Source organism: Acipenser ruthenus, chromosome 2, assembly GCF_902713425.1.
Source record: "Acipenser ruthenus chromosome 2, fAciRut3.2 maternal haplotype, whole genome shotgun sequence".
NCBI lineage: Eukaryota > Metazoa > Chordata > Actinopteri > Acipenseriformes > Acipenseridae > Acipenser > Acipenser ruthenus.
Window position 1 is genome coordinate 41,037,970 of NC_081190.1, and position 18,514 is coordinate 41,056,483.

An 18,514-nucleotide genomic window follows, 5' to 3' on the forward strand; every position below is an offset into this window, starting at 1 on the left:
ACTTACACCATACAGGGTTATTTCGGGCAGCCATTTATTTTGGACAAATAGCATTTGCTGTTTTCCATTACCATTGATTTCAATAACAAAGGCATTGTTTATACCGTGTTAAGCACACTATATTTTTGGATCTCGTTATGTACTATTCACATAGATTTAAATAACAAACACACTGCTTATTACTGTAGTATTCGCTCTTACTAGTCCACCAATCAGCTGTTTTCACCTTGTTACCTTGCCATTCACATAGATTTCAATACAAAAGGCACCTCGTTACTGCATGATTACCCCTGTACTCTCCCTCTGCTGGTGGAGGCGGGAGCGACACCCAGTCCTCCCACGGTGGTGGAGATGGAACCAGCAGGAACTCTCCCTCTGCTGGCGGAGGTGGGAGCGACACACAGTCCTCCCAGGGCGGTGGAGGTGGCACCAGCAGGTATTCTCCCTCTGCTGGTGGAGGTGGGACCAGCAGGTACTCTCCCTCTGCTGGCGGAGGTGGGAGCGACACACAGTCCTCCCACGACGGTGGAGGCGGAACCAGCAGGAACTCTCCCTCTGCTGGTGGAGGTGGGAGCAACACACAGTCCTCTCACGGAGGTGGAGGTGGAACCAGCAGATACTCTCCTTCTGTGGTGGAGACGTGGGTTGTAGACGTTCGGCCTTCCCCCTCTTGGGTTGTGGACCACCGACTCCCCCCTCTTGGGCTGTGGACGCACCGACTCCCCCCTCTTGGGCTGTGGACGCACCGACTCCCCCCTCTTGGGCTGTGGACGCACCGACTCCCCCCTCTTGGGTTGTGGATGCACCGACTCCCCCCCCTCTTGGGCTGTGGACGCAACGACTCCCCCCTCTTGGGCTGTGGATGTTCAGGCTCCTCCCTTTCAGGCGCAGGACGTTCGGGCTCCTCCCACTTGTCTCCTCTCCTGCAGCTGTAATCCCAATCTTCAGGGAGGGGGCAATTAACTGGGAAATGCCCCCGCTCCCCACAGATGCAGCAACAGTACACCTGGCTTAAGATGTGGAGGAGGACTTCCCAGCTGATCTCCTCCTGTGCCTGCTGTTGCTGCAGTTGCAGCTGCTGCTGTCTGCAGCTCTTCCTCTTTCTTCCTCCCATCCTCCTCCCTCCTCACTCTCAAAGTAATAGAAAAAAAACAAAAAAAACAAAAAAAACTGCAGTACCCTACTCTGACCTGAGTCCAGGAGGCGCTGGTGATCCCACGCTGGACACCACGTGTGAAAGGGTGGCTGGGCGGTGACGTCGGGACAGAAGCAGGAACTAAACAAACTGACAACAATACTGCAGTCTAAAATAAAGAGACGCGGCGGCGCCGTTTTATTCAAATAATACAAAAATAAAAATATTTAAACACAAAAACACTGTGCTCACAGAGCAAAATAAAAGTTCAAACAAAACAAATCTCAAACACAAAATATTAAATAACACAGGTCAGGCTGGGCAACTGATGTCACTGTTCCTGTATTTAATTTTTAAATTTAGTTTTCTCTCTCCTCACTCTCTCCACTCTCGCTCCTCATACACCTCACCACAAGTGCAGTGAGCTGCAGGCTTTTATATCGTGGCCAAGGGGTTTAACTGGCTAGTAATTATTCTATTACCCCTCGGCCACAATCTGCACGAGTCTATTAATTAAACTGTTGTGGATGGGGCTTCCCATCCACGCGACTAAACAAACTAAAAACACACAGCTACACTGTCATAAATAAATCATAATACAAAGCAAACACAAAACAGTAATCTGCACAGGGGCGGAGGGGGAGACCCCGTTCTAAAAATAAATACATAAATACCTACAGGGCTCCTCGCCCTGTTACAGCCCGTTTCAAAGAAACGTAATGTGAGGAAATGGCAAAACACTTGAGCTATTTTGTGTTTTGACATTTTTATACTGTTTTGATGTCTAAAAAGTAAATTTAGTTTATAATACAGATAGTTTACATTTAAACCACAGCGATGAATAAACAAAACAAAAAAGACGATTAGTTGCAAACAACACAAGGAATATGGCAGAGAAAAGAGGCAGCTCACTTTTCTGTTTTCACAATTTGACTGTCTACAGTAAGTCTAGACCTTCAGAAAATAAGATGTACTGCAATGTTTGTGTCCAGTATGACAAAAGCCAGAATGGCACATTTGTGACTGAGTCATCTACCTTGAAGATAATCCATTTTAAAGCACATGAAAGTAAAGACTGACAAACAAGGCATATCAAAAGCGTAACAATTAAAACACACCATAATGTGATTTTAAAGCTATACGTGCTTTTTAGAACAGCTCACACCCTTGCACGACCGTATACTGATTCTGAATGGTTGTGACCAGGATGAGGCAAAAGGATTAAATGTGGGGAAAACCCACAGAAATTCTAAACAGGCATAGGAGTGTATACACGCTATTGCGAGGACCCAGCGTCCAGCCCAGTTAACCAGAATGGCAACTGCTAAGTATGTGTCGGTCATCCCAGAGGGTTCTTTAGATAGTTCCATTACTGAAGCAGTGATATGCTACGTGAAGTATGCTGTCAACAGTGTTTTCCACACAGACTTTATTGGTGTTCGGAATGTGGGGAAGGCAGATGCAGCAACCCAATCAATGTATCTGGGAATGAGCATTAATGTTTATTATATTTTTTTTTAGGAAAATAAAATGTAATATTTTAGGGACGCCAACAGCTGTTATTGATTCCGACTCAGAAACTTCACATAAGGACGAGCCAGGTTCAAAATGTACTCGTCCGTTCTGTTTACCAACAGAAGTATCAGCTTATACTCTAGACAGTCAAGGTTACTCATTTGCACAAAACTGCTGCAGTAATAAAGAGGTTTTTTTAATAGTCTGTGGAGTAGTTTCCCTGGTAGGCTGTGTGGTCCGGTGGTTAAATAAAAGGGCTTGTAACCAGGAGGTCCCCGGGGACCTCACTGACTCAGTGTGTGACCTTGAGCAAGTCATTTAACCTCCTTGTGCTCCGTCTTTTGGGTGAGACTTTGTTGTAAGTGACTCTGCAGCTGATGCATAGTTCACACAGCCTAGTCTCTGTAAGTAGCCTTGGATGAAGACATCTGCTAAATAAACAAAATAATAATATATGTTTTGGTCAGGTGTAGGAATGCAATTTTTGCTGGTTAGTGTTGAGATTGGATGTGGAAGCTTTCTGGCAGTGGAATTAGAATATGTTGCATACCTACTGCCATGTACAGTGATTCACACTTACTGCTAATTTATGACTGGTATCCTAGTAACCGCATCCATTGCTCCTGAATACAGTCATCTAGTTCCTACAAGCCGTTTCACAGCTCTGTTGTGCATTCCTATCAAATTATAGGTTCAGACTGATGAAGTGTTTGCTCATAGACGGATTGCTGATGTTGAGCCAATCCCTGGCCATGGTCTATGGTTACCTATTTTTAAAAAGCCCTAACTGCTGATAATAACTGAGAAGAGGTTACCTCTTTGTGTTTCGTCCCATTCTCATAACTCGTGGGTGATGCTTGAGACTTTCTGTTTTCTGTTTAAAATGACAAGTGCAGAGGGTTCAAAAACCATTATTACTGTACCAGGTCTGTTAAGAAGATTGGCTCAAACGTTACAGTAGACAAACCTAGGAATCCAGGTTAACAGGATTCAGCATTTATGTCTGGAGGCAGCTGGCCTAGTCTGTATGGCAACCAGAAAGATAAGGCGTGTAGCCTTTTGATCTTTGTGTTTTAAACGTATTTATATGGATTCTGCAAAATTATAATAAAAGATGTAAAGGGAGTAGTTTAGCTCGGTACACTGATAAGCAAGGCCCACTGGACAACCAAGTTTGACTCCCTAGAATTGCCAGGTGTTGCAGCTAATTCAGTATAATTATTGTGAGCAATGAGAGATAAGGTAAGTTTGAAAAACCTTCAAGGGCTACCAAGAGGCTGTCTTTGTTTTTAGTGTGAGTTTGTACAGTCAGTCAGGGAAAAGGGAGCTTGCTTTCAACAACTAGCAAACAACATGAATGAATAATTCAACATGAATGAATAAGAAAGAGCAGGCATTAACATGTGGCCTACAATGCTGCTAATAATATCCAGCAAATACCCATACATTTAATATGTCAGAGAAAATGGAAGATTTTAAACTGCAAGCTCTGAATAACAACTAGAAAACACTCTAATTAAATCTTAATGGACTGAATTGACTTACCAAGAATGGTCAATTTTACTAGTAGAATGAATGTTTTGTTAAACAAATCCTGAAAGGGGGCTCTACGTCACGGATTGTCAGCACTGCATCACCTCGGTGACACAAATAGTCTATTCCCAATTAAACTAAAATTATAGAAGTTACAGAAACCGTACTTGGGGAATTAAATAAATGTATATTTGGAGAAAGGTTGATAGTGGTGTGTGTTATATAAAGGGTGTGTGTTATATTTTGTTTTCTTACAAAAAGAAAGGCTAGTTCCATGAAAGTGAATTACTGTTAATAGCTAGAATAATTGCAAGGCGATCTGTGAACTTGAATAAGGGGTGCTGAATCTTATTTTGCTTAAAGAACAGATGAATGGGTGTTAAAATATTTTTGTGCCATGATGCTAATTAAAGGATATATTTTGAACAACATATTGATAAATAATGAATTACAATTTTGTAATATCCTATTAATAGAATTCACTGCATTTGTATTCATTTATTTACTGACTCATACCTACTCAAACAATGATCCTGTTTGCATAGTCATATTATTATATTTACTGACTTAAGAATATAATTTGTTCTTAAAGAATAGACAAATTATAGACCATGAATGTATTTCTTTCACATGTAATTGACATTTACACTGAACTGAGGTTTTGCATGACCATTATTGCTTACTGAGATTAATGTGCTGTTTAATATTATTTTGAAATTAACCTTCTTTCCTACTTTTGTACCATATTTTAATTACAAACTGTGATGAAATGTATAAAAGGTATAATGGCCTGCATGTTTTTTTTATGTGCAATTGTTTCCTCGCGATCTTGAGCTTGTTTGGGAGAAATGTGTAACAAAGAGTGCAACTGAATTACACCGAATTCCACACATTAATTATCTTAATTGGTTCAATTTTAAATATTTGTGTTTCTCATTAAGTTAAGGCTGCACATTACTTTAAAACAAATATTTGTTTTGCCTGTTAACCTTGTTTACAGAAAAGACTGTTCTAAGTATTCTCAGGGGCTAATTTGATCAACCTATCCTGCAGGGTTAAGTCACGGCTGAATTTTATTAGAGCACTGGAGAATCCTTCTCTGCTGCATCGACCACCTATTTATGGTTATCCCAGGGCTACCTCTAAAAGTAGGTGGTACAATCCAGGGGGATTCCCTGTTGCTATAAAACGACTTCTCCCTTTGGGCTATATGTTGATCCAATTAACACTAAAGCTATAACAATGTGTGTGTGTGCGTGCGTGCGTGCGTGTCAGGTTATCACTAAGCATTTAAATAGTTATTTTTTTCTTTTGCAACTTTACCTTCTAGAGAAAACAAAGAAAGAAATGACAGCCAAGGGCTCCACTGGCATGGAAGTCATCCTGTCCACGTTGGAGGTAAAGAGCTTTGTGCTTTCATGTTGTTTTCTTTGGCCTAGCCAGTGTTGTTTGACTGCAGAAATTAAAACCAGATTTCAGTACAGCAAAAATATATTGTTCAACTGTTTGTACCGTGTTATGGATAAAGAATTGTGGGATGAGTGCAATAAAGAAAACGGTCTCATCTGTCTGGATAAGAAAAAACAAAACAGGAAAAGACTATGATCCATTACGTACAATGAAAAGGAAACAGAAGAATACAGATACATAGCTGCAATTGCAAAATATAACACAACTGCAAATGCATATACTTATGTTTAGATCTGCAAAATGTAATGTCTTAGGTTTAGTTCCTAAATACCCAGTTTTACTATACTTGCATGGAAATGCATGGAAACACTTAGTAATAAATGAATGTCTCCATACTTATGTTGCTGCAAAAAATACTAATAAGAAGCCACTAGGTGGGGCTGCTGCATAATCTACTTTGTTTCAGAAAAGAGTAGAGGAAGGGAAGCAGTGGTTTATAAGGATACCTGTGAAAAACGTACACTACATTAAACTTGCAATCTAGCATCTTTGTGCAAGTATGATTAACCTACTTATGTCAGTTAAGCAGGCTGTAATTTAGTATTCATGACACATTATCAGTATGATCTGGCGTGTGAAACCTGGGCAGGCTCATGTAACAGACAACCTTTTAACTCCTGGGTTCTGCTTCACATGGTCCCATGAAAAATGTGTACTACAGCTTGCTAACTGTCCTACCCTACCTACTTTGGAATCTCTTTTTATAAGCAAAAGTATTACATTTTTGTGAATTTAGTGATTATTATTATTATTATTATTATTATTATTATTATTATTATTATTATTATTATTATTTAAACAAACTTTCGATGATTTCGATGATGTCAGTATTTTATATTCTGTATAAGGAATTGTGATTTCTCTGCATGGTTCCCCACAGCGGTACTCAAACGCCATGGTTTGGTTATATTCTGCATTGAACTATATATATTTTTAAGCAGCCATAGCAGCATGTTGCATAACCTTTACAAGTTATATACACCTGTATAATATACAAAAGATATGTATTACAAATCTAATACACAGACATGTTTTTTGTCTTTAATAGAGTACTCGAGACCTTCAGACTACTCTGAATACCCTATACATTCTAAACGAACTGGTCTCAGTTGGTAAGTATGGACATTTAGAACAGTTAGGGCAGAAGAAGAAACCTGAATTTAAACTGAATTAATCTAATCTTTGTCATGAAAACGGCTTATCAATATTAAAATACATACTGTTGTAAAATATGCACAGAAACATAATGTTGAACAAAAACTAGGTTATTGATCTACATTCCTTTTAATCCCTTATTGGCACACTAACTGAGACATTTATGAGACTCAAAGATTGTTTAAAGGACTTTAAAATACAAATAACTTCTTAGCAATTGAGCAATTTCCAAAGTGACGGATAAGCAGGACTAAACTGATGTAAGCTTATTTTCATTTGCTTGCACTTTTAAATAATGGGTTCTGAAGGGAATTACAGCGGAATTTTGGTACAAATGCCAGTGCAATCAAAATAAGAACATTCGTTTTGTGGCTTTATCAGATATTCATAAAATCTGTATTTTTTAAAAAAAATTGCTTAAGGTCCTGTACTATTCAATGGAAAGGTTCTTGTTTATTATTATAAGCAACATGTGTTTGATATAATAGGTTCACTTTCTTTTTATGGGATTTTAAATTAATTTCCATTTTGTGGTTTTTCAATTGTTGTTTTTATTTATTATTTTTGTACATGGCAACATCAATGTCAGTCTATTTATTAGGTGAAGCAGGTTCTGCTCAATATACAAAGAATATATTGCCAAGACTAGGCGAGAAGCAGGCTGTTCACTTCCTAGCCTTGCTGTTTACCTCTGTTTTAAATTTACAGATATCACCTACCATATAACTTCAAATACTTGCCAGGTCTCAAATAATCACCTGTCTGTAATACGCGCCGGGTCTGCTGGCAAGTATTGTAAATAAATGCCGGGTCTCTATTAAACGCGAGGTCTCTGTCATTGCCATTGAAGCTAAGGAAGATGAGGAGGAGCTTGAGGGTAATGAACTGCTAATAAGTGACAGCGATGAAAGTGACTCTCAGGATTAATAAATTATAATAATAGAAAACGTAATTTAAGGTAGGCCTACATGTAATGCATATTTGTTTAATGCAGTTATTACGTTTTTGAAAATTAAGCGTGCTGAAAGTAGGCCAGATACAAACCTCTTGGTGTATTTTAACATGTTTTTGTTGTATTAACGATGTAAAAGTTTGAGATTAAACAATAAATTATTTTTGATAATGATACTTATTGCTTTTATTGTTCATTTAAAAAAAAACATTTTAGAAGTTTGTAGTAGTATTATTATTATTATTATTATTATTATTATTATTATTATTATTATTATTAACAATGGTAGATCTAATTCCGTTTTTAAATACAAATCCGTACTTCTACTTGTTCATTTTCCAACTTTTTGCACACCGTATCCTTGTTAACCAGTCCATATAAAAAGACTGTATACTTTCGCTTTATACTTCAGGGTGTACAAGACCATGTCATTTTGTTATAAAACAAAACTGTTCCCACTGAAACACAACCTGGTAACACAGTTGCTGGAATGTTTAAATTGAGTTACGATGTTGCTACAAGGTTGTGTGTTAGCGGAGTCTCAATGACCACATGAAGCATGTGAAGCTAGTGATCTAATATGAACGTCGGTCTCAAATAATCACCGGTCTCCAATACGCTCCAGGTCTGCTGTCAAATATTGTAAATAAACGCTGGAGGCATTTAATTGAAGTTTTACGGTATATATTACGTTTTGTACCCATAGGCTTATTTTAATTTACACATTTTGTCGAGTACTATTTAATGTTTGGTCGTCAAGATCTTTAATTTGTTATTTGAGCATGGAATTGCGTGATTTTAAATCTTTGCAATTTTTCTTAATTGTTCAAGATGTTTTGACGAAGTCCCTAAACATTTACTGTAAATTAATTTCCGGCAATTTTTTTTAGTAGCTTGGTATGTAGAAATAATTCCTCCATTTTGCCTTAACTAGCGGTTTCTTTTAACTGAACCTCGGTACACCATTTAAAATATATAATAATAATGTAAATAGTTACATTACTTGAACTGTTCTAGCGGCAACCATGTATTAATATATTACCACATCGGATGAACACTATTTTATGATACTAAACATATACAGGACTCACACAGTCCTTCCCTAATTATGTATTTGTATTATTACCTCTGTTGGACAGTCTTGGGTTGCCAAAATGGTCGAGCAGTGATTTCCGAATAACTCATTACTGTCCCATCTGGGGTGCCATTATGTAAGGATTGTGGAAGCAACTATAATCATTTTATAATCATTAATCCATGTTATACTTGACAACAGTGAGTAAAATCAAACATATTTATTAAAGTGTACATTCTTCAAAGATTAGCATTCAAAGATTATTAGTAATACAGAAATACACAGTTATTGCAATTATACCTCTAACCTTTTGCAGTCCATTTATTAATTGCGCGTCAGGCACGTCAGGTCTAATTTATTTTCACACGCGCAGTTAATTTTAGACGCGCTGTTTAAAAGTATTTTTTTCCACAGTCAAACCAGGTTTAAATGGCCCTGCATATCAACAAAGCACTCACTAGGCATCTCCAGCCCCGCCCCACCCTTTCGTTTGCTATCGCTTTCACCTATGTAAGAAATAAATAATAATAAAAATAATAGTCGTACATACCGATCATCTCCTGATCACTCGTTTTATCATCAAACTCCTCAATAATGCGATCCAAGTCATTATTTTATTACTATAACATCTGAAAAAAGCTCTGCAAATGTCTGTGATAGTCTCTGTGCGCTGACGCACTCAGCCAGCTTCTTTACTATGACCGCCCCGTTATCTGATACCACGGCCATGTATGACTATTCATGAGATACGCCTTTTTTTATTGTTTTTTTTTCCCCGACTTGTCTCGGCTCCTGTCGCTCCCACTCGGCAATTGAATGGTTTTCTCGGCTTTTTCCGGAGAAAAAACGACTAGAAACCCGTTTTTTGCGTTGCTATAATGATGTCGGACCCAGTCCGACAAAGGACCTGAGAGGAATAATTGCAATGTCGGACCCAGTCCGACAATGGACCGCAAAGGGCTAGATGAGATATAATTAGGCTTGCTACTATTCGATTTTAATTTTTTTGCCAAATCGACGATTAATATCAACATTTATTTTTGAAAGAATTTACCGGTTGTTTTCAATCTTTGTTTTTCATTTCAAGCAGAGCGTGGGTGAAAATCGACCTTTATGCTTAAACCCCCCAGACTTTTTATGCCACTGAAAAACAAGGTGTAGGAGGGGAGAACACTGAACATAGTGATTACCCTGTGAGAATGAATTGGTAATCCACGGCCAATACCCCATGAACCTTAGGTTTAGAGTTAGGTTATTGTTATGAAATAAACTTTTAATACCCTTATCATGTGATCGGGCTGTAACATATAATGATGATGTCTGTTACGAGTTGCACACGCACCACTACCCTGTGTAAACTACCTGTGAGAGCTAACTAGTAACGGTCACTGTATATACCTATAATAGCAAAACCTACCTACACCTTAACCCGCTAATTTCAAAGTAGCCACTTTGAATGACAGGCGCTGTAGCTGGCAAATGAAAGTGCACAGTAGGTCTTGATGACTGACAGTCATTTAAACGAATGAGAGCATTCTAGCGCTGCTTCAGCCAACGAGATCTGTCAGAACAGGATGAAATGACTGGCGGTGAAACTACACTAGCCTATTAAGTGACCACTGAGTTGACTGACAGCGACCCCTAGCCATTCAGAGCGGAACGGAGACGGGACAGACAGCAAGTATAAAAACTGCACAAACTAGAGATGATTTCTAAATTATTATTTTTGGCAAGAAAATAAAAATAGCGAGTGGTTTTACCGACGTTTATCCTATGTAAATTTATTTCAGTCAAACTCATATTTTTTTGGGAATTCAACGTTTAACAAGCTTTACCGATTTAAAATCGAAAAGTAGCAAACCTAGACATAATGGTCATCTAGTTTAAATACAGTTACAGAAAATAGGTGCTCAAACTACCTGAACTGGAGGCCATTCTATCAGGAACACGAGTGAAGGATGTCATCGTGAGTCTCCCGAATAGCCCAATGACTATATCTCAATTGAGTGTATTTATATGCTACAGCTAACCGGTTGTGGCAGAGTGAAAGCCCTTAATGTATATAGTGTGTGTGGGGGAATGTGAACTTGGCAGGGAAGGGGTTAAATATCTCCCTGCCATGATACATGTGGCCACTCCCTAATTAGCACCAATTACTTAATTGGGGAATGGTGACACATGTGATTGCTGGCAGGGATAGATTTAACCCCATCCCCGCCAACCTTACATTCCCACACACGCACTATATAGATTAAAGGCTTTCGCCCTGCTACACAGGTATTATGCCAAGTCATCTGTATCACCCCATGCACTTCAAGGTTTGTTCTGTTCACTCTGCCATGTACACAATCTTTGTTTTGTTCACTCTGCCATATACACAATCTTGATAAGACCAGTTTTAGCCAGACCAGTGGCTTGTTATTGTGAACCTTCATAACCCAATTTGACCCTTCACCTTTGCCAGTGGTTGATATTGTACCTTCTCTGCTGCCATACAGCAATTCCTATTAATCATGATCCTACTGCTTGAGTAGACGGAAGTAAATTCTCATACTACATAAAGGAACTCTTTATACACACCTACTAAAAGTATATTTATATGCTGCTTATGAAGCCAATTATTATTATTATTATTATTATTATTATTATTATTATTATTATTATTATTTATTTATTAGCAGACACCCTTATCCAGGGCGACTTACAATTGTTACAAGATATCACTATTTTTTTTTTTTTTTTTTTACATTCTATTACATTATTTTTTACACTTTTTTTTTTTACATGCAATTACCCATTTATACAGTTGGGTTTTTACTGGAGCAATCTAGGTAAAGTACCTTGCTCAAGGGTACAGCAGCAGTGTCCCCCACCTGGGATCGAACCCACGACCCTCCGGTCAAGAGTCCAGAGCCCTAACCACTACTCCACACTGCTCCCCAATTATGTGTGTGGTAGCTGTGTAGGACAAGGATTAATGGCAGCCACTATTCCAAATTACTAGCAAGCCTAGCTACATTTTCAGAATGTTGTTTCGGTGTATTTTCTGAGTTTAATGTGTGGGGCCCAGAAAACCCTCAGAGTGCAAAATATAATAAGAAGAAGTGGTCTGATTTGAATCTTGGGTTCTGTTACCCAGCAAACCCCACAGTATATCCATGCTTTTCTTCAACTCCTCTCTGAGAACTTTTGGGAACTTTAAAAAAATAAAGTGAAGCCATATAGCGTGTAAAACAAAATAAAAGGCAGATGGAAGGTAAATTAAGTGAAACATGCAGGAAATTGAAGGAAAAGTTGAAGAAAGCTAACTGAATATTATAGAATGTACTGTATATTGTTATGACTTACTGTAATTTGAATAATATGTTGCAGATATTTTAAAAATAAAATAGGTAATTTAAAAAATACGTTCCAAATTTACTTTAGCCTTTATACCGCAATGCAATTTTAATGTGTTTTTGTTTTTGTAAAAAAACAATACAATGCTAATATTTCATACATACTAACAGAGTTGTGTAGTTTGTAAGATAAAACATTTTATATTACTTGGAAAATTGAGAATATTGTTTTTATTGACATAAAGACCTGGATGCATTAGGCCCTAGCTGTACGGTATAGTTAATGTCTTGTGTTTAGTCTTGTCTTAATTAACATGTAAGACACTAGCTTTATTACCAAACTAAAATCCATTATTTTTGGTAGGCGGTGGACGGAGAATCTGCATTCTGGTGTCAAAGGGAGGGACCCAGATCCTCCTGCAGCTGCTAATGAGTGCCATTAAAGAGTCCCCACCCTGTGAGGAGCTTATGGTGCAGCTTCATTGCATTCTAGCAAAAGTTGGTCCAAAAGGTACATTTAAAAAAAAAAGAAATAAATAAAATTACACTCTTTTTTATTTTTATTTATTTTTTACAAATACTTGCCTGTTAATTTATCTGTATGGTCACAAAAAGAACTAAAGAGATATTTATATATTTATCCTTAATTTTACTTTTTACTTTTTTTTTTTTTTTTTTTTAATCTGGCGGGTAGGTTTATTGAGTTACCTGTATAAATCACTGTTTGAGTTGAGGGCACTTTATTTTATTTTTCCCTCAATCCTTCACTTTTGTTTTGTTAGGTGTGCTGCGTCTGGAACGTTCCACTGATTTATTATTATTATTATTATTATTATTATTATCATTATTATTATTATTATTTAAAATAAACCTTGTCGTGTTCATATGTTTTTTTTTTTCTACTTTCCACAGACAAAAAATTTGGTATCAAAGCCAGACTTAATGGAGCCTTAAATATTACTCTTAATTTGGTGAAACAGAACTTGCAGAACTATAAACTTATTCTACCTTGTCTGCAAGTTTTACGAGTATATTCCAGCAACTGTAAGTATATTCAATTCAGTCTGATTTATTGGGGAAACCAGAAACCAGAAAAAATTGGACATAACCCCCCACCCCACCCCTCTCCCCATGTTTTTTTCTTCAGCTGTAAATGCTGTGTCCTTGGGCAAAAATGGTGTTGTGGAGCTCATGTTTAAAATAATAGGTCCTTTCAACAAAAAGAATACCAGCCTTCTAAAGTAAGTACAGTTAAAGAAAATACAGATTCAAATACAGATGTTTTGATTTAAAAACATTTTGAAGGAGTAGCTTAGTGTTAATGGTTAAATCTATTTAACTAATGTGTTGAAAGTGGATTAAGTAAAATTACATATCCAGTATTCTTTTTTTATATAGAATATTAGAAACCAATAACAGTAAACAGTTTCAGGAATATCAAACTATGTAGTCAATCAAATCCTTAAAAAACATTTTTAATACACTATCTCAATATGACTTTTGCTTCAAATCACTTTCTAAAATGAATGAAGACCTATAAAATGAATACTTTGTCATCCGAATTTGGATAATATTGTTTTAAGAAATATTATTTATGTAAGAAATGTTCTTCTTATCCATGTGAGAATAAATGAGAGATTCAGATTAGGGATTCCAAATGAACGTGTTCAACATTTCATTGAAAAGGAATGTTTTACAGGGTTACTCTGGATACACTGGCAGCTTTACTGAAGTCAAGTAAGTAATTCTAGGTTATATTTGATTTTGAGTGTGGAAAAAGTCCAGATTAATTAACATCACGGTTACATTTTTTAGAATAGATTAATCTGTTTGCTATATTAATATAGGAATTGGTTAGTGTATTGGGTATGTTACTATTTTCACATTTTGGGTACCATAAAGTGACTTTCAACTGTACTGAAAACAAATTACACAAAAGAAGTCCACATTCTACCTCATGTAAACAGTTATCAACCTGTTTTGTAATACAGTATTTTCTACTTAGACTAACAATCATTGCATTTTTTGGTTGACACAGTCTTGTTCCATAGAGACATTGGGTTATTAGGTTGGATTGAATGTCTTTTATCTAATTTTCATTCACAGAATTAATGCAGTTGCTTTAACATCTATTCTGTTTGTTATTGTGTTTTGTAACTATATATTTCTATAAAGATAATACTCGATGAATATTTATAGGGTATGGATTTCAGATCAATCTTTTCTCCCCACTCACCTATTATACAGTCTGTTCTATCAGAGACGACCCTTAAGGTGTGCCCACAGGGATGATTTACTTTACTTTTTAATGGGTAACAACTATTCTGATCAGTAGTACCATTTACGATATTGCACATTTTTTGTTTTTGTTTTATTGCAGAAACCAATGCTCGAAGGGCAGTAGACCGAGGATGTGTCCCTACACTGCTAGCAATTTACCAGGACTGGCATCGGGCTGACACCCGTCATAGGCACATGCTCATTCGAAAAGGAATTCTAGGTTGCATCAAAAATATTACAAACATCAAGCTGGGCAGAAAAGCATTCATAGATTCAGATGGCATGAGAACATTGTATAACATCTCTCAAGTAAGTTAATTTTGAACCTGAAGTTTCGAAGAGAATAAAAAAGCAAATCTCTGTGTTTTGGCACTGCTGTGAATTACTAAAACGTCAAACCATTTTCATGAAGCCAAGCAAGAAGTTTCATACCTTTGCAAAATAACAAACCATAACTGTTACAAATGTGCTGTCTTATAGACTGGCAACTTTTTTTCTTTTCTTCAGAAGTATATCTGTGGTCACAAAATGTGTTCGTGTCTTTCTAGGTCTTTACACAAAAATGCAATTTGCACCATTTTTGAGAGAGTAAAAATTGAATTAATTTTACAAAACTAAAAACAGACAATTCAGAAGTTTGGAAGACTGAGTATTAGTTATGGATTAAGAACAGTTTGATTTTCCTTGATAAACCTGTACAATAGTATCTTAATGTTTTATTCTTGTTTAAAATCACTTTGTTCATTATTTTATATTTCATCCATCACATCCTTGTTAAGAAAACAACAGTGATATTAAAGCCCACGCACACCAAATTGTATTCTACTAACAGGGTGATATGGTACCACAATATAGGCAACTTTAAGACCTGTGTAATGCAAACATTTTATAACAAGTAGAATTAGCTAAACCTAAAATGTGCCATCCCTCCTTAAATCATTGTAGAAAAAATGGTAGATATTTTTTTTATAATGTAGGTTTTAAAAGATTTGGGCTTCAAGGTACAGAAATCTGTCACGACAGCAGTGGGACCAGAGTAAGGGCGGATATGTAAAAAGTCAGATGAATGAATCATGTTTTAAATACCGTTATACACAGCTGTAACAATTACTATATTCACACAATTATTGTTTTGAGATTCAGCTTTTATTAGGGAGCTCCCCTAAATCCCTTGAAAGATACAGTGTATTAATACTTGTGATGAGGAGCCGTCAGCCGTGTGGGTGCGTGCATTCACTGCTGAGTGACAGACAGGAGATGGAGAAAGAAGTTTATATGCCACGCAGGCAAACAGGATTTATTTACATATCAACACACTGAACAGCTCATGTGACATTACCAGCAATGGCAGCGCACGGAGCACATACAACACCGTGTACGAAAACGTTGGTAGGATCTAAAATATCTGAACTAATCTTCTCTGTTCAATAACAAACTCATGTTGCTGAAGAGGTTGATCATGGCGGATAAACGGTCAGGGCGGATATGTGACAGATTACTGTGTATGTTTTCCTTTTTTATAATGTGCCAAATAACCCAAGTGATTTTAAATGTGATTTAGGTTTTTTATTTAAAATTAGAAAAACACAGAACAGTTTACAGCACTTGCTTCTTTAAGATGTTATTATTATTATTATTATTATTATTTTTTTTTTTTTTTTTTTTTTTATAATTTTGTATTCATTAGGACTGCCTGCCAGTAAGGGCCTTGGATCCACTGATTAACACTTCTACTCTTATCATGAGAAAATGTTTCCCCAAGAATCGCCTTCCTGTTCCAACAATAAAAAGTGTTTTCCATTTCCAACTACCTGTTGTTCCAGCAAACGGCCCTGTAGCACAGATCTACAGTTTACCACCAGGGGGTATGAATTCACATTCTAAATAACTGAACTATCCCTTTGCATTCCCTAGCTCTACCTTTTAGAAGTCTTGTATGCCATTGCTCTCTTTTTGTTGGCTGCTTTAAAAGCCTTCACAGGCAGCTGATGAGTAATTAAAACCAACAATGACCTATATAATATTAAAAAATTTAAAATCAGCATGGGTTTTAACAATATTTAAAAATGTGACTAGTGAATCTTAGCTGTTTGCTATTTTTTGTACCATGCTAAGCAAATTGTCCAAATAAGTTTCTGAGAAAAGTGTATGCTTAAATATAGCATTGAATATTTTTGATTGCTTTAATTTGACAAACGGGTTGATCTGATCAACCTATCCCCTGCCTAGATAACCCATAAATGGATTTTAACAAGCAATTTATGTGGTAAAGTGTTCTAATCCAATCCAGAGGTGACTTATTCCAAGAGAGATACATTTATCAATTTAACCCTTTGGTCTATTCTTGCACACTAAATGATCTACCATAGTGCAATTTTTGTAAAACCTGTGTTAGAAAATGTCTTTTCTGTAAATACTTGTAAAAATGCTGTCAATGCTGTACTATTCCCTCCTTTAAATGAAACCCCTTGAATACCGTTGAGTGCAGATTACAATGTTGGTGTGTTTTATTGATAGTGGATGATGTAGTGGATGAAAGCGATGATAATGATGACACTGATGCTGAAACTGAGAATGAAACTGAGAATGAAGATGATGAGAAGGACCAGAAGTTAAAGGTGCTGTGAGTGTGTCCAGTGGCAGGACCAAAAAAAAAAAACAACTATTTTTTTTGTGTGTATCAATAATAATAATAGTATACATCATTTTTTAACTACATACATATTTTTTATTAAACATTATCCACTTTTTAAAAAAAAAAACCATTTTAACATAAACAGACTTCGCACAGAAAAATGATTTAGTTACCATAATTTCTCATTAGCAGCAGTAACGGTAACGTAGTCCCCCACTCTTTAATTAACTGCCTTTTTAGTGTAAATACTGCCCATACCCTTTATAAAAATACAATAAGGTAAACTTTAAAAAGAAAATGCATTTACAGTGCCCTACTATTGTGGGGCTGTCATAATAATTGCACCCATTTAAAAAAAAAAAAAAAAAAAAAAAAAAAATATAAGCTTTGTATTTTAATCCCATAGCACAGAAGCAGTATACAACAAGCTTGGGGTTTCTCAGTATTTAAACACTAAGCAAAGCAGATTCATTCATTCAAATCCATTCAAAACCAAAACAGCATTTGTAACCACTTGAAATGAAACAAAGAATTAGCATACTAATACAAAATACAGATGAACCACTCACCATGCACCATAGGTTCTATGAGAAATGACCTCTCCTAATATCATCTCACAAACCTGCTTACTTTCACGTTTTGTGCAGCCTGTCAAATGCTGTGTGGCCGGGCTTTATTAAGTAAACACATGATATAATTAATTTCCAACACAACTAACAACCAATAATCATCTTGGCTGATAAACTGACATTTTGTGCAGCCTGTCCAATGCTTAACGGGATACAGTTCAGTTACAAAACACCAACGTCACCAAATTTTAAGTCAAGTCAGTTGCAAAATCTGCACATCATTATTTTGTCACCGTCAGCTGCATACATCCCCTCATGCTCAAATTCTTTGCAGCATTGTTTAATTTTATTCACTATTTAGATATTTTAGAAACTGGAGACAAGATTAATACACTTTAAATATGTCAGTATTAAGACATGTTAGTTATTTTAGATAATAAAAAATGACAGGACAGCATCACTGGCCAGGCTGTTTCGACCAGGAAGGAGACTCGAACACAAGAAAGATGCAGGTTTAAAGGCGCTTTTGTGCACAAAATAAAACAAATAGGCACAATGGCCAAAACAAACAGTTAAAACTAAACTATAAACTCGGCTCATAAACTCCCCTACACCCCAAAGATAATTATATATATACATATATTTACACAGCACCTCAAAACACATACCTTCACCAACACCAACATTATTCTCTCCTCTCATTCTCAATCACCACCCCTGAACACCTATTTTATACACCTGTGACAGGAGCCTAATTAATCATTTAATTACTTGTTAAATGGTCTGCTCCAGCCACATTCCCACATGTTATTTTTGGCAGGGAAGATAATTGTCTGCTTCCCTGCCAACCCAAAACC

The 18,514-nt window shown here is 36.5% G+C and overlaps 1 protein-coding gene across 5 annotated transcripts in view; it reads left to right on the top strand.

Annotated features, from left to right (window-relative positions):
- Window positions 1–18,514, top strand: part of LOC117409310 (cytosolic carboxypeptidase 1-like) — a 108,395-nt gene that overhangs the window by 22,907 nt on the left and 66,974 nt on the right. For all 5 annotated transcript variants that reach the window (XM_058995965.1, XM_058995972.1, XM_058995968.1 and 2 more), the window contains exons 4-12: window positions 5,514–5,581; window positions 6,702–6,765; window positions 12,538–12,684; window positions 13,086–13,217; window positions 13,321–13,414; window positions 13,873–13,910; window positions 14,554–14,762; window positions 16,141–16,318; window positions 16,971–17,071. In XM_058995965.1, the coding sequence (XP_058851948.1) occupies window positions 5,514–5,581; window positions 6,702–6,765; window positions 12,538–12,684; window positions 13,086–13,217; window positions 13,321–13,414; window positions 13,873–13,910; window positions 14,554–14,762; window positions 16,141–16,318; window positions 16,971–17,071 (1,031 nt within the window). The remainder of the gene's footprint in view (window positions 1–5,513; window positions 5,582–6,701; window positions 6,766–12,537; window positions 12,685–13,085; window positions 13,218–13,320; window positions 13,415–13,872; window positions 13,911–14,553; window positions 14,763–16,140; window positions 16,319–16,970; window positions 17,072–18,514) is intronic.